The sequence below is a fragment of the Silurus aristotelis genome (assembly GCF_946808225.1).
Source record: "Silurus aristotelis genome assembly, chromosome: 16".
NCBI lineage: Eukaryota > Metazoa > Chordata > Actinopteri > Siluriformes > Siluridae > Silurus > Silurus aristotelis.
The window spans coordinates 3,374,170-3,401,826 of record NC_139589.1 but is presented as its reverse complement, the minus strand read 5'-3'; the positions used below and the strand labels follow the sequence as shown (position 1 = coordinate 3,401,826).

At 36.4% G+C, this 27,657-nt stretch overlaps 1 protein-coding gene and 1 long non-coding RNA gene across 3 annotated transcripts; one reads left to right on the top strand and one right to left on the bottom strand.

Moving 5' to 3' along the window:
* Positions 1-5,307: 5,307 nt before the first annotated feature.
* Positions 5,308-15,177, bottom strand: LOC310739021 (uncharacterized protein). 2 transcript variants are annotated; one of them, XM_083564607.1, is made up of 9 exons: positions 8,342-8,516; positions 7,906-8,102; positions 7,663-7,778; positions 7,469-7,532; positions 7,220-7,321; positions 6,048-6,761; positions 5,831-5,921; positions 5,522-5,648; positions 5,308-5,427 (listed from the first exon to the last, which is right to left on the bottom strand). In XM_083564607.1, the coding sequence occupies exons 1-8, from the start codon at positions 8,457-8,459 to the stop codon at positions 5,560-5,562; spliced, it is 1,491 nt and encodes a 496-aa protein (XP_083420733.1). In that variant the 5' UTR covers positions 8,460-8,516; the 3' UTR covers positions 5,308-5,427; positions 5,522-5,559. The 2 variants fall into 2 exon arrangements, with proteins under 2 accessions (XP_083420733.1, XP_083420734.1); XM_083564608.1 differs by lacking the exons at positions 7,906-8,102; positions 8,342-8,516 and adding an exon at positions 14,997-15,177.
* An 884-nt stretch (positions 15,178-16,061) lies between these two features.
* LOC310739064 lies at positions 16,062-25,574 on the top strand. Its single transcript, XR_014537228.1, has 3 exons — positions 16,062-16,376; positions 23,926-24,024; positions 24,159-25,574. It is a non-coding gene; the product is annotated as an uncharacterized lncRNA (long non-coding RNA).
* The last annotated feature ends 2,083 nt before the right edge of the window (positions 25,575-27,657 follow it).

Genomic DNA, 27,657 nt, shown 5'->3' with positions numbered 1-27,657 from the left:
AAAGAGGCTTTCGGGGGATTGATTTAGCTTCAAAATGATGAAATAACTAGCCACATAGGATTACTGCATGCTTAAATAGTGTAAGGCTCACTAATGGTTATTGATGTTATCCTCTAAACTTAGCATCAATTCGCTAAATCCAGCTGCTTGCTTGCGCTAAGTCAAACTGAGCTAATTGCTACATTGGCTCTTGCCTTTGTTTGTCATTATACACACCATAGACACATGCTTTTTTCCTTTCAGTTTGGGTTTTACTGTTGTTTGGACTTTCTCTTATCTACACATTCTTGAAACTTGGCTTCAAGTATGTTTGAAGGTTCCTGAAAGTTCCTGGATTTTGATGTATTTTATATTCAACGATATTTAAAATGACCTTTTTGGGGCCTACTTCTAAGTTCTAGACTTACACTGTACTAGTACTTGCATTGGTTCTCCAGTAGACATGTGTCTGATTTTAAGTTTGATTACATTTTAAATAGCTTGTTATTTCATTCACACCAAATACCTCTCATGATCCTACATACACCATATGTGGCCTAAATAACTGTTATTTTTCTACACCGATAAATTCTTCTCACCATCTCTTTTCAGTTGCACTCTGTCCTTGTATTCAAACTCATTTGATTTCTGAGATGACCCATGCTGTGTCTCAAGCATTCCAGAAGGTAATAGCTTACAACGCTTACAATTATTCAACCTTGTCTCTTTTCCAATTTTCTATGAGATTGGCATGTCTATCAAAAAAGCCTTAAATAGCAGGATAAATGTTCAGTTTGGAAGTAAATACTTCGCCAGATGTGCATATTATTTATATACAAGAGCTGTAAACTAAACCTAATTCTCTCTCTAACCCAAACCTGGAAGCTTGGCTTGTGCCTTTAGTCAGTTTTTATTTTAGGTGTAAACTAGTGTATATAAATTTAAACAATGTAATAGTATAGAAATGTAATACTTAAAAACATATTTGGATCTGTTTCCATTCTAAATTGTGATCAGAACACAACTCTACTCATTATGGATTGAACAGCTACAGTACACCAATTGTTAGCCATTATGTTCTGCTATTTCTATAAGGGATTATTGGGAACAAGTGTCTGGTCCTCTCCATCACCTAACTATTTTTCTATTGGCCGTTCTACAGGTTAAATGTCAGTGCCTTATCACCTTTGTGAAAGCGTTACATGCAGGGACCAAGAGCAACTGAGCTCTTTTGCTTTTTCCTCTCAATCTCAATCTTTTTTTTTTTTTTTTAAATCAGTCTCCATTGTAACAAATGACACCATTTCACCAAGATGGAATCATTTCGAAAGCGATTGCCAGTCTTTCAGAATCAGCAGCAGCAAGTCAATCAGCTGGAGCACTCAAACACACTCTAGAGTGATTACCCCGTGAATGGGGAATTTGCAGGGTTAGTGGGTCCCAGTTCGGGCAAGGTTACTTAACACGCCACTCTGTTCTGCTTTACCTCAAAATGAGACAGTATAGGGGACAGTGAGTGAAATTTCTTTTTGTTGTTTGCTTTTGTGATGACATTTAAAATGCATGAATATGAGTGGAGTCAATGTAAAAGTAAAGTTTGTATGCAACTTCAGAATGTAGCTTGCGTTATAGAAATGCAAATCCCTAATCCCTAATAAACGGAGTATAAGCCTATTTCAGAAAATAAATCATACGTCTGTCCTGGTTCAAAAAGCTAAATTGGCCACAGAAACAGCTTTGGGCCATTCAAGTTGCCCACAAATATGTTTCTTTAAATGGACATTTAACTCTGTCTCATGTTTATATACAGGCATACACTGACAAATTGTGCTCAGCTCCTTTCTGTTTTCAGATGGATACCAAAAAGCGAAAAAAGATAGAAAAAACAATTCTAGCACCTGTCAGCTCATTGGGGGAAAATAGCTCCTGAATTGCATAATTGCACCAGACAGTGTCTAATGCAGTGAACAGAGACAGGCCTGCAATGCATTCCACCCCATTTAACCTAACGAGCAAACCAAAGCTTATTCAGGGCAAACAAGCAATATATATATATATATATATATATATATATATATATATATATATATATATATATATATATATATACACACACACACACACACACACACACACACACACACACACACACACACACACACTGTATACAGTTGGAATGACTATAAAAATCTACTCAAATCAAGTCAGGTAGGTGTTTATGAACATTTTGGCTTGTATTGTTACTCACATTTTTCGTCATAGTATCAATAGACAACTCAGGAGCCCTTAAGGTTAAACAGTTGTATGGAAAAAAGTTCAAATACAGCCTCAATTTTCTATTACAAGAAGATTTCTAAAGTCACCATCTTTATCTGCCTCTATCTATTCATCTATTCAGCCTTTTCCCCCCTATTTTCTCACCACTCATTTGCCCCAGCTGCAGAACAGCCATAATTGCTGTAATGTGTTAAATGCCATGGCAACTGCTGCTAAAGTTCATATAGATCTATAGCTCTCAGTGCACCCCTATTATTATTTTTTGATGATTAGGACAAAGATATAGAATACAATCGCCAGTTTACTTTATGAGGAGAATCATACAAGTACATTGATTGAATTTCCTTTTGGTTTTACAACAGAATTAGCTTGACGGCTTAGGAAGACTGCAATCTGAAGAATAATGGGCTATTTTATTTTAAACTGTTAATTTAATTCAGCCATTAAGCTAAATCCTGATAAAATTTAAGGTCTAAATTGATCTAAAGATCATTTGAACTGATCTCAGTCTTATGTAGGATCATTTCAGATATCTGAGATAATCTTGAATCAGGGTGCTTACAGACTATTAAGTCCTAAATAAGTCCTGACTAAGTCGTTTCCAGACCATTTAAAGAATATCGAATATCCCCCCTTTTTTCTAAAAAGGTCTCATCAATGAACGCAGTCAATGTCAGCAGAATGTTTTCCTGGCTGGAGTAGAGCAGTTCATGTTCTACTTTATAGATAGATGGATATAGATCGATACAACTACATTGTCATTGCATAGTACAGATATACAGCAACAATATACATATATATATATATATATATATATATATATATATATATATATATATATATATATATATATATATATATATATATATGGTCCTGAGTATATATATAACATATAACAAATGTTCAATGATTATCAATAATTTTTTAGTGAAGTTAATTTTTTACTATTTTATTATTATATTATTATAACTTTTACTTGTAAGAGTACAAAAGTATTTGCCATTTAAATGTACTTAAGTATTTAAAGTACTATGATTTATTATGTCTATAATGTTCCTATTATTATTTTTCATGACTCTGCTTAATCAATGAATCAATGAATAGATTTTTTGAAAAAAGACTAATGTACTTTTAGCACACCGATCTATTAACAGAATGATATTAATGAGTCAAACACTGATTGATGATTGATATCTATTCATATTATCATGAGCTTTTTCAACTTCTTATAATAAACCCTGCAAATAAGGCTGAGGGTGTTGTGGCGAGTCGAGTCAGGGGTTTCTGTTATTTATTCCCCACAAAATGTTCTACTTGCTGCTGAACTGATGCTGAATTGTATGTTGGTGATAAGTAGATACACCAAGCACCAATCAAAACAGAGCGTGCGCTCGACCCTGATTGGTGGCTAGCTGTGTGTTTGACCAATTTTTATCAACTCATAAATAAAAAGGAACGACTGATTTTACAAAATGTAGTTGAGTAAAAAGTTAAATATGTCTTTGAAATGTAGTGAAAATTAAAAGTCTTCACAAATGAAAATACTTCAGAAAAGTGACAGATAAGTGTAAAAGCTGCTTAAGTACAGTAAAGAATTACATTCACTTTGTTACTGTCCACCACTGCCTAATACCCGTTTCAGTTTGGCCCTGGCTCTGTTATAGTCCTCTGCATTGCCAGATTAAAAAGGCAAAACACCTGTTTATGTGGTCCAGAACAGATTATGTATTATCGTCTGTGTCTGTGTAAGAGTTCAGTGTGGCCTGTAAGGCAAATATGTTCCATTCAGTATTCTGAAACTGTTGCTGTAAAGAAGAAATGGCCCCCTTTGGCCATCCCTTCAATGTCTTCACAACAAGATTCCCCTATATTTGGGGATCATGAACAAAGAGAGGTGATCCGACTCACCCAAATGGGGGAGGGGAATGGCCTCGTATGACTCTGTTTGTATATACATGATACAGTGTGTTGTCCCTTCTGGTAGAGCAGGAGACATTATGGTGAAATTTCGCATTGTATTTGCTGACATTATCAACTTGTGCTGTTAATATCATAATGAGCAGCTACGCTAATTCCTCTCCACTGCTTCTCTTTCTCTCCCCATCCCGAAGCATCCTGAGGTTGCTCCAACCCCAGTCACATCCCACCTTATGAAGATTGTGGACCTTTAAAGAAGTAGATGCCGACCCCGCAATCATCCCGAACCATCTAGAGACGTACCAATGCCAACTGGATCCCACTACATGTGGAGTTTGGACACTGGACCTTCTTGAGTGTTTAAAAGCTCTGGCATGGAGAAGCTGGTGTTGGATTTGTGATGATCGCAAATGTTGAGCTATTTTATGAGTTGCTCAGTAGCTCCTAGTTTTATAACCACATGAAAGACTGAAGAAAGAACATTACTCATAATCTTACATTCCAGTGCTTATGTTAGTTCTCACTCTCCAGTGTTCTGTATTGTTTAAAGATTTATGATCACACTCTTGATGTCACCCAAATGAGGATGGGTTCCCCTTTTGAGTCTGGTTCCTCTAAAGGTTTCCTCTTCATAACATCTAATGGAGTTTTTCCTTGCCACGGTCGCCATGGCTGCTCATCAGGGATAAATACACACCATTCACCTTAACTCCAAAAATTCTGTAAAGCTGCTTTGAGACAATGTCTGTTGTGAAAAGCGCTATACAAATAAACTTGACTTAGCTTTTTGTGCAGTCCTTCTAAAGCTAGCGTATCATTAGCATCCGGAGGAATGCACGGTGCAGTCACAACAATGGCTGAAAATTCTCTTGGTAAATAAAAGGGTTGTACTTAATCAACAAATACTCTAAACGAGCAGAGCAATGACTTTCAATTGCAGTACAGAGTCTGTGCACCATGATTTGTTGACATAAATGTGCAAAACACCAAAACTCAACCATTTACATCTAATTTCGTGGAGGTTCCAGGAAAATGCTTATTATATTTACATTTTCTACTTTGTCACAATCGATTTTCTCATTAAGTTCGAATAAAATGACAGGAATCACAAACATTTTAAAACATTTAAAACCATTTTAAATCATTATAATGTAGTTTGGAGACTTTAATTGACTTTTCCCTTTCTTGTTTCTGAGTTTTTTTAATTGTTACTTCTTCTTTTCTTTCTTCAGCATCTTGCATCTTTACAGTTTCCTGAAAGAGAAATGCAGAGTGGCTTTAGTCTACAAAGCGTGTGTGTGTGTGTGTGTGTGTGTGTGTGTGTGTGTGTGTGTGTGTGTGTGCTCACTTTGCCATTCAGGAAGTCAGGTTCATGTTTGGTATTTCTTAGTTCTTTTCACTTTTAACCAACATCCATGTTGATTTATTTGGATCAGATGGGTGGATTTTCTGTACTAGAGGTAATAGGTGATCATCTGAGGAGAGCGAAAGAGAAAAAGAGAGAGACTAAATAAAAAAAAAAAAGCTGGTGCCTGTATATTTACAGGTGTGTGTGTGTGTGTGTGTGTGTGTGTGTGTGTGTGTGTGTGTGTGTGTGTGTGTGTGTGTGTGTGTGTGTGTGTGTGTGAGTATGAGAGTGTATGAGTGTGATACTCACGTGCCATCTGGAACTGTTCTTCAAAATTTGAATTTGATTCCAACATATAGATGGTGAAGTGCGGTTGAGGTGATGCAGTTGTGGATACCTCCTGCAGACAGAGGATGTTATTATTATTATTATTATTATTATTATTATTATTATTATTATTATTATTATTATTATTATTGTTGTTGTTGTTGTTGTTGTAGTTGTTGTTCATCTGCAATTCACTCACAGATATAATAGGCACTTCAACTAAATCTTTAGCTCCAAGTGGAGCTGTTTTCTCGTTTACAGAGTTATCTTCAAGTGGAGCTGGACTCTTTTCAACAAATAGGACCTGAGGTGGTGCTGGACTCTGTTTAGCAGCTGAAACCTGAGGTGGTGCTGCACTCTGTATCCCAGCTGGAACCTGAGGTGGTGCTGGACTCTGTTTACCAGCTGGAACCTGAGGTGGAGCTGGACTCTCTTTACCAGCTGGAACCTGAGGTGGTGCTGGACTCTGTTTACCAGCTGGAACCTGAGGTGGCGCTGGACTCTGTTTAACAGCTGGAACCTGAAGTGGAGCTGGACTCTGTTTAACAGCTGGAACCTGAAGTGGAGCTGGACTCTGTTGAACAACTGAGAATTGAGGTGGAGCTAGACTCTGTTTAACAGCTAGAACCTGTGGTGGAGCTGGATTCTGTTCAACATCTGGAACAGGAGGTGGAGATGGACTCTGTTCAACAGCTGGAACCTGAGGCGGAGATGGACTCTGTTCAACAGCTGAAACTTGAGGTGGAGCTGGTTTCACTCTCTGACGTTCTTCTTTGTGCTGGGCCACACCCACATAGATCGGTTTCCTTCCCCAGATTGTGCCATTCAGCTGACGCCTGGCCTCCGCTGCTTCTTTGGCAGATAAAAATTGCACAAATCCGAACCCTCTGGATCGTCCGTTTTCCATTATGACCTGTAAGAGACAGTGATTAGACAAATAAGGACATGGTAATGTGGCTAATTATGGGGACAAATCAGCAGTAAAGATCTTTTTCATACATGCCTAATTCCCAAAAATTTGGCACACTGTGTAAAATAATAAAAAAAAAGAATGCAATGATTTGCAAATCTCACAAACTTACATTCTATTCACATTAGAGCATAAAAACAATATAATATGTTTAAACAGAGGAAACAGGTAATTTTTAATTTTTATGGATGCAACACGTCTCAAAACATTTGGGACGGTTCAGCAAGTCTGGAAAATGTGTTATTAACATAAAAGTGTTAGAGAAACATTTTGCAACTAATGATGTTAATGGTCTGTAGGATGAAAGGTATAACTTTTTGGAATTATGGACATACACTCAAGTAAGGGAAAGTGGACAGAAGTTACTTTAAGATAAATAAAATGTAGGGATTATTACTGACCTTTGCGTCGATGACGGTTCCAAATTTGGAGAACTCCCTGTAAAGGTACTCATTATTTATATGTTCATCCAGGTTCTTTATGTAGAGGTCCAGAATCTCTTTCTGTAGCAAAGAAGGCAAAGTCAGCATCCATGCAAACCTGTTTGTGTGTATGATTGTGTGCGTAAGCAAGCATGTATGCGTGTATGCGCGTGTGTGTGTGTGTGTGTGTGTGTGTGTGAGCATGTGTGTGAGCATGTGTGTGTTTACCTGTTCATTCTGACAGTTCACTGCTGCATCACGCTCCTTCCGAGATTTAAAGTGTTCAACGGATCTGTAGCACAACAAAAGGACTGCTGTTAGACACTGCTGATTGTCTTTATGCTGACGCCACAATAATTACCAATGATGTTGACAAAAAAACCCTGATATAACCAAACCCATCCTTTCTATCAGCAGCTTACATTATATGGTTGTTGAAAAGTTTGCCGTTAAGTCGTTCCTTTGCCAAATTCGCCGCCTCTTGACTCTCAAACTGGACATAACCGTACCCTTTTGTCCCCGTTTTGTAAGGTACAACCTCCAGGAGACACACACAGTGTTAACACACACAATTTATATCAAACAGATCTAATACAGGACTTCAGTATAAAAAACACACTAATTATGCTATACAGATGTTATTCAGATCCAAACAAAGCTCAAACCTTGCATGACAAGACTTTCCCAAAGCATGAAAAAAGGTCAAAAAGGGCCGTGCTGTCATCTGTCTCTACATCTAAGTTTCTAATAAACAGGTTTCCAACGCCGCTCTTCCTTATGGTGGAATCCCTCTGACACCACATGACCCTCATTGGCTTCCCCATAATGGACACACAATTAAGTGTTTCCAATGCTCGCTCAGCTGACGGAACAAAATTCATTACAGGTGATTCATTTCAATAAAAAAGACTGAAAATTCAAATTGACAAATTTGGTACATATTGGTAGGAAAAAAAACTCTTTGAAATTGTATTTAAGGCATATAAAATAACCATATCCCATGTAATACAGGAGTAAAGTAATACTGAAATTACACCTGTAGCATTAAATAGGCTATAAAATGTAGAAATAGTGTATAAAGTTTGGTGTGGTTTGAATTACCATCAGATTGCTGGTAAAAGTTGACATATGCATAGCCAAGTGAAGCGCCGGTCTCCCATTTTTTGCAGACCCGGACGGAGTGAAGGTGGCCTGAAGGACTAAATTTTCCTACAAGCATGGCTTCTGTCACTTCAGGGTGCAGATCACCCACATATAGTGTTGCGAGTTTGAAATTCATTTTGCCTAGAAAATATAATAAATCAACATTTCAGTGGTGAAGAAAAGCGAAAAACACCAAACCTACAGTTTGAAACAGATAAACATCACTTTTCTACTTTGAAAAGAAGATGGATTGTGAAACATAAAGGCCTAAACATTCCTACATTTTATATAGATTAAACAGTATAAGCTGGTAAAATATTAATAGCTTTATAGGTTGTTTTTTTTTACTTTATTTCTGTGCTAGGAATATATATATATATATATATATATATATATATATATATATATATATATATATATATATATATATTCTCAGGCTACCTACCAGTTATTATTTAAAAAAATATATATATTATAAAATATATAAAACTTATAATCGCTATTTGTCAGTGAAGACACTGTATTCTACTACTGCTTGTGTCGCTAGTTGTCACAAACTAATGAGGTTTCTGACTTGCAGGAGCACTTTATAGATGCAATGACGTCACAATAGGAACTCATTTGCATAGTGTATCTGGTCACGTGACTTCCAACCAAGGGGGCGGGGCTGCCGATAATTACATTTTTGTGGTATGCACTGAAAAAACGATTCGTTATTTATATATTATTAATAAAGGTAAATAAATTAAACGCAAATAATTTACATTTTACGACAGTTTTAGCTCTACTTAACATATATCATTGTGTGCAGTTTAAAAACATATTAAAAAGTGATTATCAATATATATGTGTGAAATAATATATATATATAAAAAAAAAAAAGTAAGTAAAAAAGAAATAAAATAAAGGAATAAAAAAAAAAAAATATAAAAAAAAAAAAAGTAAACGTAAAAACATTGACGCATTCGACGTGATATGCAAATTTTCTTTCCAGCCAATCAGCTAGCGCTATTTTGAAACGCGCTGTGGTGCAGATAGAACTGGTTTAGGCAAACTGTGTATTATTTAAGGAAAAACGCAAAATAAATTTTTTTAGAGTTTGACATTTCAACATTTAACACGTTTTTTTTTGCGTTAGCGGGGCTTATTCCTGAAAGTGAAGCGCAACGCAACGTTTTCTGAATCGTACCGTGCTGAAGAGGTAAAAAGTAGTGATGAGTCGTTTATGACCGATTCGTTCATTTTGAACGAGTCTTTAATGTGACTCAGAAGAACGAGTCGTTAAATAGTCATCCAATCTTTTTCTACCTGTCGCGCATGCGCGAACCCCCCACCCCCCACCCCCCAATCGGAGGGTTGTCCCCCCCATCCGAGGATTGTAAAAAAAAAAATCGCACTCTCTATTGTAAAAAAATATTAATGTATGTATACCTAAATAATTGGGTAAGTAGAAACTTAGAAATTTAGAAACAGTTGAGTTCCCCCTCCTCTTCCTCAAAGTGGTTTGACCCACTGCCTGCGTTCCCAATTCATCTCACCTCTACACACTCGAGTCAGGTGTGTGTCTGCGACTCAATTAATGTTGAACTCCATTAACTTGGGGATTTTATTCACTTTAAATAAAGCGATTCTCTTTAATGTAGTTGATGCAGACTCATTCATAAATAAGTTGCAGCAAAAATGCTGATTAATGATGTAATTTTCCATGAATCTGCTCTATTAGTGATTAAAATATGACTTATCTAGTGAACGTTAGCTTGTTTACAATAGCTTGTAGCATAGTGCACTGACACTAACACACCAAGAGCGTTTCACATGCAGTGTTTTATTTGGGACGACTTGGTATAATGTTAATTTAACATTAACACACAAATAGTATATTGTTTATCTGTGCATTTACTAAATGAGCGCTGTGCTACGTCCGAACTGACCCCACTGTATTTTTTATATATAATCAATTTCTATTCTGTTCTTAAGTGTCTTAATTCATTTTAAATAAAATTCTAAACCTATTTTTAATTCCTTGTTTTGCTTTGTCATTGAACCTGAGATAAACTTTGAAAATAACCATAATTGACGCTGTCTCCATGCTACAATAATAATAATAAAAGCAAAGTTTTTCACTGTGGGGACACTGTGTCTTTATAAGTACAATTTGACTGTATCATTTGTGTCCCCTTCAAAAATTGCTCATAAGAAATTTTATATTTATTGTCCCCCCCCTACTTTTAAATTAAATTTACGCCAATGCCCATCGCTAGTAAAAAATCGCTAGTCTTTATCCTTAATTATGGGTGTAACTTCCGCCATGTGTCAGTTATGATGGACAATGTGTACTTATGAATATTTTAATATTTTATTAAAATACTATACGCCTAATAGTAATACTAATAATATTATCATCATTAATCCCACTTCATATTAAGTGTCTTTAACAACTATGTTTATGTTTTTTTTTCATTATTCATGTTAGGTACAATGATATTAAGTGTGTATATGTATTGCAAAACACACTGGTTTCATGGTATAGGAGGGAATAAGGGGTTCGGGTTAGCAGTGTCATTTGAGATGTAATTACATGCGGGTAAATGTTAGTACAGTGTAAATGAATGTAATTAGTTAATGTAAATGTTGGTACATAGCCGTTAAACACACTTTATCATCATTAATCATTATGTTTTTACTTAATTTACTGATCTTCCACAGTGTTGTAGCTGAGTGACTACATAACCCTGCGATACATGAGCACGCTGTCGAGTCCTGACGTTGATACTAAAACCCATTTTGTGGTGTGACACATTGTAGAACAGATTGTAGAAATGTAGAACTTAGAGACAGTGGCATTGAGTAAAAGACAGGAGGTGGAGCTGGAGGTAGCAGAGCTGAAGATGCTGAGATTTTCATTGGGAGTAACGACGACGGACAGGATTAGAAATGAGTTTATTAGAGGGACGGCGCATGTAGGATGTTTTGGGGACAAAGTGAGGGAGGCCCAACTGAGATGGTTTGGACATGTGCAGAGGAGAGACATGGGGTATATCGGTAAAAGGATGATGAGAATAGAGCCCCCAGGAAGTAGGAAAAGAGGAAGACCAAGGAGGATGTTTATGGATGTGGTGAAGAAAGACATGCAGGTAGCTGGGTTGAAAGAGACAAATGTAGAGGACAGAGTAGTATGGATCTGCTGTGGCGCCCCCTAATAGGAGCATCTGAAAGAAGAAGAAGAAGCAGAACTTATGAATGTATCACAGATATACGTGGAGATTGTATGTGTATGTTTTTATGCGAGTATATTTGCAAAAAAAAATGCATTTATGTTCGTTGTGGTCAGAGTATTTATGCTTAATTTTCAAAGTATGTCCATTTAATATTTTTTTTCTTTCTCATGTATGATAACATGAACCTGAAAAAGACAAGTGCCGTCAAGCATTTAAGTTTTCTCCTGCAAATGAAAGGCATGTTCAATCAGGATCATATCACGTGACTGAATTGGCCATTGCAGAATTCTCCAATAACCTTTAAAATAACATTTAAATAAACATAGCATCAGAACTTCAGCAGATATGTAAATTTACTTCCAAATATATGTTTCTTATACGAGGTGGTATAGCAGAGAAGACAAATTTAGCATCCCTTGTGTGTGTGTGTGTGGGTGTGTGTGTGTGTGTCTTGAGACTCTTCCTTATGGTGGCATCCCTTTGATACTATATTAGTCTCATGGGGCTTCCTCATAAGGGGCACACAATCAATTGTTTCCAATGCAAAAGCCACACTAAATCTTACACTCCACCACTTTTTTCTTTATGTAAGTTAATTACAAAAATGCTATTGGCTTATATGCAGACAGTTCACAGTTGGCTCTCATCTGACTTTGCTAAAACATACATCAACTGAACAGTGTTCAGATTTTAATGATCCTCCGCAGGTAAAATCAATATTCCATCCGGTACACATCTGCACCATACCGAAAGTTGTGTACTGAAACGGTTTGGTACGAATACATGTACAATGGTACGAATACATACAACCCCTAATATATACAGTATAAAAGTATGCATATATTATACATATGGCAACCTTCAAATGTTTTTTTTTTGTGCATATTTTCAGGATAAACATTGGATATATTGGATTATTCTTGGATATTATCTTATAAACTAATTCTAAATTAATCAAAATTGAGTCCATGTAACAGCAGGGAGTTTGTGTTATTTTCCCCAGTTTTATTATAACGGTGAAAATCACAACTTACCGTAATCAAAGTTATTACAGTGCAATCGTATTAATAGAGCTGTTATTATTTATAACCTGTTCGCTTGCTTCAATTAAATGGGTTTAATCCAAAACTCACTAACACAAAAACAGTGTGTTTAAAAACAAGTTTGTCTCATTAGACCACAGGACATGGTTTCAGTAATTCATGCTCTTGGACAGGTCGTCTTCAGCAAGCTGTTCTCAGGGTTTCTTGTGAGCCGCCTTCAGAAGAGGTTTCCTTCTGGGATGATGCCCATGCAAACAGACATGTTGCAGTGTGCGGCGTGTGTTCTGAGCACTGACAAGCGGACCTTCCGCTTCTGCAACCTCTACAGCAATGCTGCAGCACTCAAGCGTCTGTGTTTTGAAGCAGATTTTGCACCAGACACACTGCACGTGGACTCTCGTGAGGTCTGTTCCGAGTGGACCTCGTTTTGGAAAACCTCTGTATGACCCCGAACACTGTACTGTTACTCAGTTTCAGGATGTTACTGATCTTCTTACAGCCTCTGCATCTTTGTGGAGAACAACAATTCCAATTCTTAAATCCTCAGAGAGTCTTTACCATGAGGTGCCGTGTTAAACATTAAGTGGTTAGAATAAGAGAATTGTACTTAAGGCATCCAATTTTAATTGCTTTATACAAGATACACAAATTTGTCTGGTCTGTCAAGCAGACAAAAACATGAACATGATGAATAGGACATGTGACTTAGCATAATTACATGACGTTCAGCTGTTATCACTTGTACTCTATGTACTCACTTTTGCCAGCGTTTTTAACAGTAATGGCTGTATGTTGAGTTCTTTTGTGAGGGGTGTACTCACTTTTGTGAGATACTGTAGATTGCTGTTTTGGATTTGTTTACCAGATCCTGCTAAGATTTTTGTTTACATTTAGATTCCGGATTATTTCAGATTTTGGAGATAATCTCGAATCAGGATGCTTATTGACTATTAGAGAAGTTGTTTCCAGATACTGTTTAAAGCATATCCCCCATTTTTTCTGAAGAAACCTTAGCAGTGAACTCAGTCAATGTCAGTGAGATGTTCTCCTGGCTGGAGTAGAGCAGTTCATGTTAAAACCCCTGAAGTAACACGATGAAGTTTTAAATCTGTTAGGTTCATTTGTTCCCAGTTCCAGGAAAATGTTTATTATATTATATTATGTTTACATTTTTTTTTTCATGCATGTATATCACAATTGATCGACAAACTGAAAATTGCAATAATCACAATCTAAATCTAAAAAATCAGAATTGTATTGTTATTTCTCCTGTCAGTTGATTGATGTCAATTGAAATTTTCCTGTCAGAGAAATGCGGAGTGTTTTTTGGGTCACAGCTGGAACCTGAGGTGGAGCTGGACTCTGTCCCACAGCTGGAACCTGAGGTGGAGCTGGACTCTGTCCCACAGCTGGAACCTGAGGTGGAGCTGGACTCTGTCCCACAGCTGGAACCTGAGGTCGACGTTCTTCTTTCCGCCTAGCCACCTCCACGAAGATCTGCTTCTCACCCCAGATCCTGCCATTCATCTGACTCATGGCCTCTGTTGCTTCTTTGGCTGATGAAAAATGCACAAAGCCAAACCCCCTGGATCGTCCGTTTTCTATTATGACCTGTAAGAGACAGGAAGAACATGGTAATGAGGGAAATTACGAGGACAAATTATAGATTTTTTCATACTAAACACACTTGAGAGTAAGTAAGGGGAAGTGGACAGAGGTTTTTGTGAAAGACATAAAATGTAAGGATTATTACTGACCTTTGCTTTGGTGACGGTTCCAAATTTGGAGAACTCCCTGTGCAGGTACTCATTATTTATATGTTCATCCAGGTTCTTTATAAAGAGTTGAAGTTCTTTCTGTAGCAGAGAAGACAAAGTCAGCATCCCTGTGTATGTGTGTGTGTGTGTGTGTGTGTGTGTGTGTGTGTGTGTGTGTGTGTGTGTGTGTGTGTGTGTATGTTTACCTGCTTGTTCTGGGGTTTCTCACGTTCCTCACGAGATTTAAAGTGCTCGACGGAGCTGTAACACAACAGAGACACTGCTGTCAGTTTTTATGTTTACAAAATGAAAATTACCCCTGATGGTAACTGAAATACTCGCAACAGCTTACATTGGATGGTTGTTGAAAAGTTTGCCGTCGAGTCGTTCCTTTGCCAAATTCGCCGCCTTTTGAGACTCAAACTGGACATAACCGTACCCTTTTGTCCCCGTCTTGTGAGCTACAACCTTCAGGAGAGACACACAATGTTAACACACACAATTTATATCAAACAGATCTAATACAGGACTTCAGTATAAAAAACACACTAATTATGCTATACAGATGTTATTCAGATCCAAACAAAGCTCAAACCTTGCATGACAGGACTTTCCCAAAGCATGAAAAGAGGTCAAAAAGGGTCAAGCTGTCATCTGTCTCTACATCTAAGTTTCTAATAAACAGGTTTCCAACGCCGCTCTTCCTTATGGTGGAATCCCTCTGACACCACATGACCCTCATTGGCTTCCCCAAAATGGGCACACAATTAAGTGTTTCCAATGCTCGCTCAGCTGAGGGAAAAAAATTCATTACAGGTGATTCATTTCAGGTAAAAAGTCATGTTTAGAATTATTGGTAACTTTGGTACAGACTGGTAAGAAATCAAATCTTTAAAGTTGTATTTAATTCATTTATCATAACCATATCCATGTAAAAGAAATGTTAAATGATACAGAAATTACATCTGTAACCATAAATACAACTATAAAGAGCAGAAATAGTTTATAAAGTTTGGTGTGGTTTGAATTACCATCAGATTGCTGGTAAAAGTTGACATATGCATAGCCAAGTGAAACGCCGGTCTCCCATTTTTTGCAGACCCGGACGGAGTGAAGGTGGCCTGAAGGACTAAATTTTCCTACAAGCATGGCTTCCGTCACTTCAGGGTGCAGATCACCCACATATAGTGTTGCGAGTTTGAAATTCATTTTTACCTAAAAAAATAAAATAAATCAAACTATTCAGATATACAAATATATAATAATAATAATAATAATAATAATAATAATAATAATGATATAATTATAATATATATATATATATATATATATATATATATATATATATATATATATATATATGTGTGTGTGTGTGTGTGTGTGTGTGTGTGTGTGTGTGTGTGTGTGTGTGTTTGTGAAAGGCTACACACCAGTTATAAATGTATAGTGGTAGAATAATCTTATAATCGCTGTTAGTTTATACTCCTGTTGTTTTTGCTGCTACTCGTATCGATTGTCTTCGAGAAACTGATGAGATTCCACTGTGCAGAGGTGCATTATATATATCATGTGACGTCACAGTAGGCGCGTATCCTCTGTTGCGTCACAGTAAACAGTTCGTGTCTCTCCGGTCACGTGACTCCGAGTTTGAGAGGTCACTTCCTGTTTTTTAATTTATTTGGCGCGATTTGTTTGTGGCGGCTTTTACAGAACTTTTTTTTTTTTTTATCACATTTTCTTCCCAAAATCATCTTAAAAGATCTTTTTGATTCCCGGGATTCCTTCCTTCCCCGTCGGCTGCGTGTCTTTCGAGGACCGCGTTTGTTCCCCTGTTTTAAAGCAGTGTTTTTAGAAGCCATAAAAACCGAGGTAGGGGATTTTTCTCCAATATGGCGATCATCCAGGTTGTTCACTGTGTGTGAGGGCGGAGTGTTTCGTCCGTTTTTCTCCGGCGCTCGCGATCATGTTATTTCAGGTGAAATGAACGTGAGTTCAAGTCTGGATGCTTCGTGCAAAGTCTGGATGCTTCAGGCGGAGGTAGTAAATCTCCCACCACGGCATTAGAGCTCCTGATGTTACAGAATTTAACAGTTAAGGTGAACCATGTGTATTTATCCCTGATGAGCAGCTTGGAAAAACCTTATTAGATGTTATAAACAAGAAACCTTGAGAGGAACCAGACTCAAAAGGGGAACCCATCATCATGTGGGTGACATCAAGAGTGTGATCATAAATCTTTCAACAATACAGAACACTGGAGAGTGAGAACTAACATGAGCACTGGAGTGTAAGATTATGATTAATGATCTTTCTACAGTCTTTTATTTGTAGTTATAAAACTAGGAGCTACTGAGCAACTCATAAAATAGCTTAACATTTGTGATCATCACAGATCCAACACCTGCTTCTCCATGCCAGAGCCTTCAAACACTCCAGGAGGTCCAGTGTCCAAACTCCACATGAAGTGGGATCCAATTAACACTGGTACGTCTCCTAGATGGTTCGAGATGTTTGCGGGGTCGACATCTACTTCTTTAAAGGTCCACAATCTTCATAAGGTGGGACGTGATTGGGGCTGGAGCAACCTCAGGATGCTTCGGAATGGGGAGGAAGAATCAGAGCATTGGAGCTCCTGACTGACGCGAGAGTGGGGGACGGACACCACGGCATACTCGCAAAATCCAAACTAACGCTCCACTGCTTCACTGTGTGTAGGATAGAAAGGTCCGTCACTAAAGTGGTGAGAGAAGGAGAACTGATTCCTCAGATGATGGACAGAACATGGGGTCTGACCAGGTAGTTGACACAAGTGGTTAAAACAACAATTTTCTTTCACACACAGCACACGGAAACAACTTTCTAATAATGCAAACGAAACTTCCTGTCCAGCGATAAACAAAACTGACAATTCATTTATTAAATTTTTTTTATCAAGTCGAAATAAAAGTCAGTGTCGATAAACATTCATAAAACTTTTACATTTCAAAGACATGATGTACAAATCTAGAGCTGTGTATGGGCAAGAATCGGGCGATACGATACGCATCACGACGCGGGGGTTGCGATAAGATATTTTGCGATACGTTCCGATACTGTAAGCAAGTCGATATTACTGGGGTATTTCTTATTTTAGGAATTTGGATATAATTTTAGGAAATCTGTTATTAAGAGCAGACCACCATATGCAAACCTCAGCTAAAAAATTTCACCAGAACACAGCGGGATCTGAATTTGCATTAATTACATCTAAAATGACACTGCTAACCCGAACCTCTTAAACCCACCCACGTGCCAGCCCAGTGTCACGTATCACACGTCAGTGTCAAGTGTTTTGCAGTACATGAACACTATTAATATCATTGTACTAAATATGGTATACTGCCGTAGCTACTCTGAGTCTTTACTTACACACTTATCATAAACATTTATGTAAGGGTACGTAATAATTATTATTTTTCTCTCCCTGTCGTCCCTCTACTCTCTCGCTCTCTCTATCTCTATCTGTCTCTTTCTCTCTCTCTCTCTCTCTCTCTCTCTCTCTCTCTCTCTCTCTCTCGCTATCTATCTATCTATCTATCTATCTATCTATCTATCTATCTATCTATCTTATCTATCTTATCTATCTATCTATCTATCTATCTATCTATCTATCTATCTATCTATCTATCTATCTCTCTCTCTCTCTCTCTCTCTCTCTCTCTCTCTATCTCTCCCTCTCTATCTATCTATCTATCTATCTATCTATCTATCTATCTATCTATCTATCTATCTATCTATCTATCTATCTATCTATCTATCTATCTATCTATCTATCTATCTCTTTCTCTCTCTCCCTTTCTATCTCTCTCTCTCTCTCTCTCTCTCTCTCTCTCTCTCTCTCTCTCCCTCTCTATCTATCTATCTATCTATCTATCTATCTATCTATCTATCTATCTATCTATCTATCTATCTATCTATCTATCTATCTATCTATCTATCTATCTATCTATCTATCACTCTCTCACTCTCTCTCTCTCTCTCTTTCATTAATGTCTGTGTGTATTATTATTATTATTATTATTATTATTATTATTATTATTATTATTATTATTATTATTATATCATTATTATTATTATGGTCCATTTCTAAAGGAAAGAATAGAATTATGGGCAAATAAGAGAGAAATCGGCTTTTTGGCCCCAGGGGTTTGAATAGGTGAATGTATGAATGCATGAAGGAATGAATGAATTTATAAATAAATAAATTGAAAGAATAAGTAAATATCTTGTGTGTTTCCTAAATGCAGACATTTGTTAAAAGATGATGAAATAAGTAAATCAGTTAAGAAAATATGTTTATAAATGTAAATATTAAAATGTAAAACACACAATAATATACACATTTTCATTACCCAAATGGCCTCTAACGAATGTAAACTATTTAAATAAATATTATTCTTTTTATCATTTTATTTAATCAATTTAATTTGTGACAATTTAATCAAATACTCAATTAATTCAATATAACTTAATTGATATATTTTACTTAAATATTTTATTTATATAAAGAGAATCACTAGTAAACAATGATATTCTGGTGGTCTTACAATTTATAAACAATGAAGGATATTAACTTACATTAACCAATTTATTACATAAATGTTATATTTTAATTCCTCTACATGAATATATAAGATTGCAGTAGGATTTGTGAGGCTTTTGCACGGCTTCAGTGAACCAACATCTAAAAAATATTAAATTTCAATATTTAATGGTATTGATATTAAAAATGTAACAATATTAATACTATTAATAATTTAAGAATATCAACTGGAAGTTGATTTGGACTTATAATAACAAATACTGTGTCACTAGTAAAATTAATTATATAATTAATAATTTATCCAACTAATCAGTTCCTACAGATTTTTGTGAATTGCATGATGAGACGGTTTTGCATCTGTATGCAGAAATGTATGTTAAATTTTTATTTTAATTGAATATTTATTTCCTATGTTGACTGGATATAAATTGATATAAGGAAAACTTTTTATATTTTCTTTAAAAAAAACAACACATAAATCTTGAAAATTTATTAGGTAAGTTTTATATACATAAATGTACATTTTCAGAAAGTTAGTATATAGTTATATATAGTTATTATAACTAAATATTTACACCCAATGAGATTATTTTTTCTTCCTTTTTTTTCCATCATAAAATGTGAATATGATGTTTCGAATATTTCATTATAGAATAAAAAATGTTTCGGTATACACTAAAAAAAATTATAATAAATACAAATAATAATAAATAAATAAATAATAAAAATAAATTAATAAATAATATAATATAATATAATATTTGTTTGTTTTTTTATGTTATAATATAATGTAAAAGGTTGCATATTTTCAGACTAAACATTGGATATATTGGATTATTATTGGATATATTATTTTATAAACTAATTCTAAATTAATCAAAATTGAGTCCATTTTGTTATAAGGGTGAAAATCATAACTAACCGTAATCAAAGTTATTAAAGTGCAATCATATTAATAGAGCTGTTATTATTTGTAACTTGTTCATTGCTTCAATTAAATGGGTTTAATCCAAAACTAATTAAAAAAGCAGTGTTTAAAAAAAAAAAGTTTCAATCGCCTGAGACCCTGAAAATACCCCCATTGACTCAAAAGGTACTTACTCTGAAGTGTGTTTGAGGGGGTCCGCTGATGGACCTGCTGCCATTGATGTTAAATGACTGGCCATTTAATAGACTTGAGTTCAAATAAATAGACAGTGTCGTATCGTAGGTTTTAAAATAATGACTGTTATAATGTTCTCATGATCTGTAGTCAGACATGGAGAAGCTCTGTTCATTAGAGAAACCACCATTGTGGTTTAACAGTTTTACCCATTAGAAATTCCTGCAATACTGCTCCGAACTTAACCAGCATAATAAAAAAGGTTTTAGGTCGGCCCTGCTTTCCCCAGTAAAGCTATTTTTTATTTCATTCACCCCTATTTCTATTCTTTTCTTTAGAAAGGAATCATAATATTAATGATTATAATAAGAACAATAATAAATACACAGGGAAATTACTGAAAAAATGCACCGTACCAATTAAAGTCACAAACTGTGGAAACACTTCATATAAACAGACTGTATAATCACTAAAAGCATTTTTAATGGGGTTAATTGGCCTGTTCTGCGAAAACTACATACCGGATTCAATGCCGTTTCTCGGAATAGACAAGTTAATTATTATTTATTTATTAATTTTTAAGTGTTTGTGGTTTACAGACTGCCTACAGACCGTGATACAAAAGTGGAATATGCATTGAATACAATGAATAAAATTCCATCATATAATTCTGTAAAAAAACAACAACACTTATGTTTGTGATTTTCCCCTTTTCTATATAAAACAGGGGCAAAAACAAAACATCTACGTACGAATTTCTGATGACCACTGCAGCTAAAACCGAGTAAAATTCAAGAGTATAAAATAATTTATTTTTTTATCAAAGCAGAAGCTCTCACATGGACAGGAAGACTGTTTTGAGGTTTAGGGTATACCACAGAAAAAAAGGACGACAACCTTATTATATATATATATATATATATATAAAATCCTTATTTTATAGAGATAACAAGGAACTCTGAAAAGAAGCTGATCAGAAAATCATTTAAACAGAAAGTAAAATCACTGAAATCACTAAATGCGGTTAATTTGCCTGTTTTGTGCACATTTTGGAATAAATCCCGTTTTTCTACAATTTAAACTTGAAGATAATTTTGTATTAAAATAATGTTTCTGTAGTGTGTTTGTGGTTTAAGTGCCTTTGGGAATCATGTGACCAGAGAGACGACTACAGACTGTGATACAAATGTGCAATATGCATTAAGTAATATGGATAATATTCCTAATATCGGCCTGAACCATTGTAGCAGATGGTTGATATTAATTAGTCTAAATCCATCCTCAAAGTTCTTGAGTTGCTCAGAAACTTCATAGATCTTTGGGCTGTTAATGTGGAACCATCCTCAGCTGGACACTGTGGTCTCCAAATGAAGAAAACCCCATCCAGAGGTTGGGGTACCAGATCAGTACCTCAGGAACATGTTTAAGGAGAGAGAGAGAGAGAGAGAGAGAGAGAGAGAGAGAGAGAGAGAGAGAGAGAGAGAGAGAGAGAAGAGACAGAGAAAGAGATAGATAGATAGATAGATAGATAGATAGATAGATAGATAGATAGATAGATAGATAGATAGATAGATAGATAGATAGATAGATAGATAGATAGATAGATAGATAGAAGAGACAGAGAAAGAGATAGATAGATAGATAGATAGATAGATAGATAGATAGATAGATAGATAGATAGATAGATAGATAGATAGATAGATAGATAGATAGATAGATAGATAGATAGAGGGAGAGAGAGAGAGAGAGAGATATAGATAGATAGATAGATAGATAGATAGATAGATAGATAGATAGATAGATAGATAGATAGATAGATAGATAGATAGATAGATAGATAGATAGATAGAAGAGACAGAGAAAGAGATAGATAGATAGATAGATAGATAGATAGATAGATAGATAGATAGATAGATAGATAGATAGATAGATAGATAGATAGATAGATAGATAGATAGAAAGATAGATAGGGAGAGAGATAGATAGATAGATAGATAGATAGATAGATAGATAGATAGATAGATAGATAGATAGATAGATAGATAGATAGATAGATAGATAGATAGAAGAGACAGAGAAAGAGATAGATAGATAGATAGATAGATAGATAGATAGATAGATAGATAGATAGATAGATAGATAGATAGATAGATAGATAGATAGATAGATAGATAGTAGAGGGACGACAGGGAGAGAAAAATAATAATTATTACGTACCCTTACATAAATGTTTATGATAAGTGTGTAAGTAAAGACTCAGAGTAGCTACGGCAGTATACCATATTTAGTACAATGATATTAATAGTGTTCATGTACTGCAAAACACTTGACACTGACGTGTGATACGTGACACTGGGCTGGCACGTGGGTGGGTTTAAGAGGTTCGGGTTAGCAGTGTCATTTTAGATGTAATTAATGCAAATTCAGATCCCGCTGTGTTCTGGTGAAATATTTTAGCTGAGGTTTGCATATGGTGGTCTGCTCTTAATAACAGATTTCCTAAAATTATATCCAAATTCCTAAAATAAGAAATACCCCAGTAATATCGACTTGCTTACAGTATCGGAACGTATCGCAAAATATCTTATCGCAACCCCCGCGTCGTGATGCGTATCGTATCGCCCGATTCTTGCCCATACACAGCTCTAGATTTGTACATCATGTCTTTGAAATGTAAAAGTTTTATGAATGTTTATCGACACTGACTTTTATTTCGACTTGATAAAAAAAATTTAATAAATGAATTGTCAGTTTTGTTTATCGCTGGACAGGAAGTTTTGTTTGCATTATTAGAAAGTTGTTTCCGTGTGCTGTGTGTGAAAGAAAATTGTTGTTTTAACCACTTGTGTCAACTACCTGGTCAGACCCCATGTTCTGTCCATCATCTGAGGAATCAGTTCTCCTTCTCTCACCACTTTAGTGACGGACCTTTCTATCCTACACACAGTGAAGCAGTGGAGCGTTAGTTTGGATTTTGCGAGTATGCCGTGGTGTCCGTCCCCCACTCTCGCGCCAGTCAGGAGCTCCAATGCTCTGATTCTTCCTCCCCATCCCGAAGCATCCTGAGGTTGCTCCAGCCCCAATCACGTCCCACCTTATGAAGATTGTGGACCTTTAAAGAAGTAGATGTCGACCCCGCAAACATCTCGAACCATCTAGGAGACGTACCAGTGTTAATTGGATCCCACTTCATGTGGAGTTTGGACACTGGACCTCCTGGAGTGTTTGAAGGCTCTGGCATTCAGAAGCAGGTGTTGGATCTGTGATGATCACAAATGTTGAGCTATTTTATGAGTTGCTCAGTAGCTCCTAGTTTTATAACCACAAATAAAAGACTGTAGAAAGATCATTAATCATAATCTTACACTCCAGTGCTCATGTTAGTTCTCACTCTCCAGTGTTCTGTATTGTTGAAAGATTTATGATCACACTCTTGATGTCACCCAAATGATGATGGGTTCCCCTTTTGAGTCAGGTTCCTCTCAAGGTTTCTTCTTCACAACATCTAATGGGGTTTTTCCTGGCTGCTCATCAGGGATAAATACACATGGTTCACCTTAACTGTTCAATTCTGTAAAATCAGGAGCTCTAATTCGGGGGTGGAAGAATTACTACCTCCGCCTGAAGCATCCAGACTTTTCCCCGTGTAGGAAGTGGACTGTTCTCCCTCTTACTAAGCCCTTTTTAGAATCCTGATGGAGATGCTCCTCTAATGCTCGGCTCTTCTCCATCAGAGCAGGTAAACACACACACACACACACACACACACACACACACGCACACACGCACACACACACAAACACATACACAGGGATGCTGACTTTGTCTTCTCTGCTACAGAAAGAACTTCAACTCTTTATAAAGAACCTGGATGAACATATAAATAATGAGTACCTGCACAGGGAGTTCTCCAAATTTGGAACAGTCACCAATGCAGAGGTTAGTAATAATCCCTACATTTTATGTCTTTCACAAAAACCTCTGTCCACTTCCCCTTACTTACTCTCAAGTGTGTTTAGTATGAAAAAAATTTGTCCTCGTAATTTGCCTCATGTCCTTCCTGTCTCTTACAGGTCATAATAGAAAAACGGAAGATCCAGGGGGTTTGGCTTTGTGCATTTTTTATCAGCCAAAGAAGCAACAAAGGCCATGAGTCAGATGAATGGCAGGATCTGGGGTGGGAAGCAGATCTTTGTGGATTTGGCTAGGCGGAAAGAAGAACGTCCACCTCAGGTTCCAGCTGTGGGACAGAGTCCAGCTCCACCTCAGGTTCTTATATGTATGTAATTGTAATGTTTGTTGGTCATTCATTAGTAGGTCAGTAGTCAGTTCAGCTATAAGTCTCGTACCTATGACTAAACAATTTCTAGTGTTAAGATGAGACATTTCTTGGAAGAAATTTGCATTATGCTTTGCATGTCTGTTTACAACGGAAAGCATTTCAACATGTGGCCGTACTTGCTATGACAGTGCATGCGTGCATGGTATCAGTAAAAGGTGAAAAAAATAAGAAATCTGAAAAGGTCACAGCAGTGAAAATTTCCCGATAATATTTGCCGCTTGCATGCAATTGAATCTGCGCTGTTGTTTTTTAAAGACACTTTTCGTCATGAAACACTTTCAATACGACACAGCGCTTCCTAAGTGTTGGGGAAAAAGCATTTAAATACAGATGCAAATCATATTCAATATACATTAAAAACATTTTAGGTTATCAGTCAGACCAGAAATAAAATTTGATCGTTGAGTTTAATATAAAAAAAGTACTTGTTTTTTGTCAAATTCACTCAATTGGTAGTTTATTAGGAACAAGATGGAAGATACAGTTTAATTTACATCTTAATTTGATAAATGACATCATCTAACCACCACAAATCATAAGCAATCTGCTTCACTGATCCATCAGATCTTCTAGTCAGCTCCTTTTCATAGTTTCTTGCTGTAGAGGCGTACCAGTTCCAATTGGATCCCACTGCATGTGTGGAGTTTGACATTGGACCGCCTGGAGTGTTTAAAGCATGGCATGGAGAAGCTGATGCTGGATCTGTGATGATCACAAATGTTGAGCTCAGTAGCTCCTACATTTATACCAAAGACTGTAGAAAGAACATTTACTTATAATCTTATACTCCAGTGCTCATGTTAGTTCTCACTCTCCAGTGTTCTGTATTGTTAAAAGATTTATGACCAAACTCTTGATGTCACCCAAATGAGGATGGGTTCCCTTTTTAAGTCTGGTTCCTCTCAAGGTTTCTTCCTCATTACATCTCAGGGAGTTTTTCCTTGCCACAGTAGCCATGGCTTGCTCATCAGGGATAAATGCACACCATTCACCTTGACTGTTGATTTCTGTAAAGCTGCTTTGAGACAATGTCTGTTGTGAAAAGCGCTATAGATATAAACTTGACTTGACTTGTCATTATAAAACCAAAAGCAGTTGTGCTTTTTTCTGTGGTACATCCTAAACCTGAAAAACGTCCCATAACATGACAACCAACCATCAGTAAATGTAAATGCTAGTAAGTGTTAGCATTAATCTGACACTCTGTTTATGTCAGGTCACTACCAGGTACAAACCTGATTTCCCATCAGACATCGTCAATTTAAAGATGGCTGTCCTGAACTCCAACTCCAATAGCCACAGTTTTAAAGAACTCTCATTCATTCTCATTCCCTCACTCTCGTTCTCTGCCGTTTAACAAAAAGTACTCTGTTTAATTTTTTTGGTTTTAATCTTGTTGTTGGTTTGCCCAGTTTTTGTTGTTATGTTGTGCAAAAATATTATGACTATTAGCTGCTCATAATTCTGTTGTATTTGTCTAATTAGTTGGCCTTCCTTTGCTGGCATACCACTAATATGGGGAGGTAGGAGCTTAGTGGTTAATAGGACTTTATACATTATGCTTTGGATCTGAACATTTTGAGTTCCACCAAGCTGCCACTCCCATAGCTGTTGCTGTTACTATAGCATAGTTGTACAACTCACATTCCAGAAAAGTTTTGAAAATTAGAATAAAATGAAAACTAACAGACTTTTAAATCACATGAGCCAATATTTTACTCGCAATAGAACATAGAGAACATAAATGTTTAAACTGAGAAATTTTACACTTGTATGCACAAAATGAGCTAATTTCAAATTTGATGTCTGCAAAATTTCTTTAAAAAGTTGGCAACAAAGGGCTGAAAAATGACAGAAATTATTCCGCTGGAGGAACATCTAGAAAGTTAAGAAGTTAATTGACATCTAGAAGTTAATTGACATCAGGTCTGTTAAATGATTAGCTATAAAAAGGGATGTCTTAGAGAGGCAGAGTCTTTCAGAAGTAAAGATGGGCAGAGGCTCTTTAATCTGTAAACGAGTGCGTAAAAAGATTGTGGAATACTTTAAAAACAATTTTCCTCAATGTTAAATTGCAAAGGCTTTGCGAATCTCATTATCTACAGTGCGGAAGATCAGCAAAAGATTCTGGGAGACTAGGGGAAATCTCGGTGCGTAAGGGACGAGGCCGAAGACCTTTGTTGGATGCCCGTGTTCTTCGAGCCCTCAGACAACACTGCATCGCTCCTCGGCATGATTTTGTCACTGACATCACAAATGGGAACAGGAATACTTCCAGAAACCTCTGTCGTTAAACGCAATCCACCGTGCCATATGCAGATGCCAACTAAAGCTCTATCATGCAAAAAAGGAAGCCATATGTGAACATTGTCGAGAAGCACCGTCGTGTCCTGTTAGCCAAGACTTAAAATGGACTGTTTCAAAGTGGAAAAGTGTCCTATGGTCAGACAAGTCCAGAGCTGACATTCTTGATTTCGGTTCAAAAGCCAACATCATAAAACGAAAAATACACCAAAGACGACCACAAACTCTTCAGCAGCTGGAAACCAAATTCCAACAGCAAAACTCCAGAAACTCATAACCTCAATGCCCATCTTTAAATTGTTTTGAAAAGAGGAGGAGATGCTACACCATGAAAACATGCCCCTGTGCCACCTTTTTTTAGATCTGTAGCAGGCATTAAATCCCAACATTTCCGGAAATCGGGCTGTATGAATGAGATAAATGTAATGTACAGTGGTACCTTGACCTACGAGTGCATTAATGTACGAGTTTTCCGAGGTACGAGCTCGAGACGCCGCTGCTAGATGGCGAAGCGAAGCCAGAAAGTGAAGATTGTGACGAAAATTAAGATAAGCAAAGGAGAAAAAGTTAAAAATAAAAAATTTAGGGATACGTAGTGTACAGGAGTGATAGTATAAAACGAGTTTTCCCTCCGTCTCCACTTATCGCCTCTACACAACCCCAACCCCGCCAGCGTATTCGTTACCTTAAAGTCGTCTCATCTCCAAGGTAAATACACTAAATAAAACCTTATTATATCTTTACATACTCTTTCTATTATGTTTTTATACAAGATATGTTATTTGGAAATGTATTTTCCTAATTTAATAACATGAAACATAAAAACGGGGTGTCATTTTGAGGATTGGAACGGATTAATGCCATTTTAAGTATTTTCAATATGGAAAACTGATTTGATGTGCAAGCAAACTGAGATACGAGCTCGT

What these genes read in the sequence shown, in the direction of transcription:
- LOC310739021 (XM_083564607.1), bottom strand. Translation starts at nt 8,459, where the DNA reads ATGCTTGTAGGAAAATTTAGTCCTTCAGGCCACCTTCACTCCGTCCGG. An exon ending in CTTTTCAACAACCATATAAT is followed by an intron (nt 7,533 to 7,662) that starts GTAAGCTGCTGA and finishes GTTGTGCTACAG; the next exon opens with ATCCGTTGAACACTTTAAAT. An exon ending in GAACCGTCATCGACGCAAAG is followed by an intron (nt 6,762 to 7,219) that starts GTCAGTAATAAT and finishes TGTCTCTTACAG; the next exon opens with GTCATAATGGAAAACGGACG.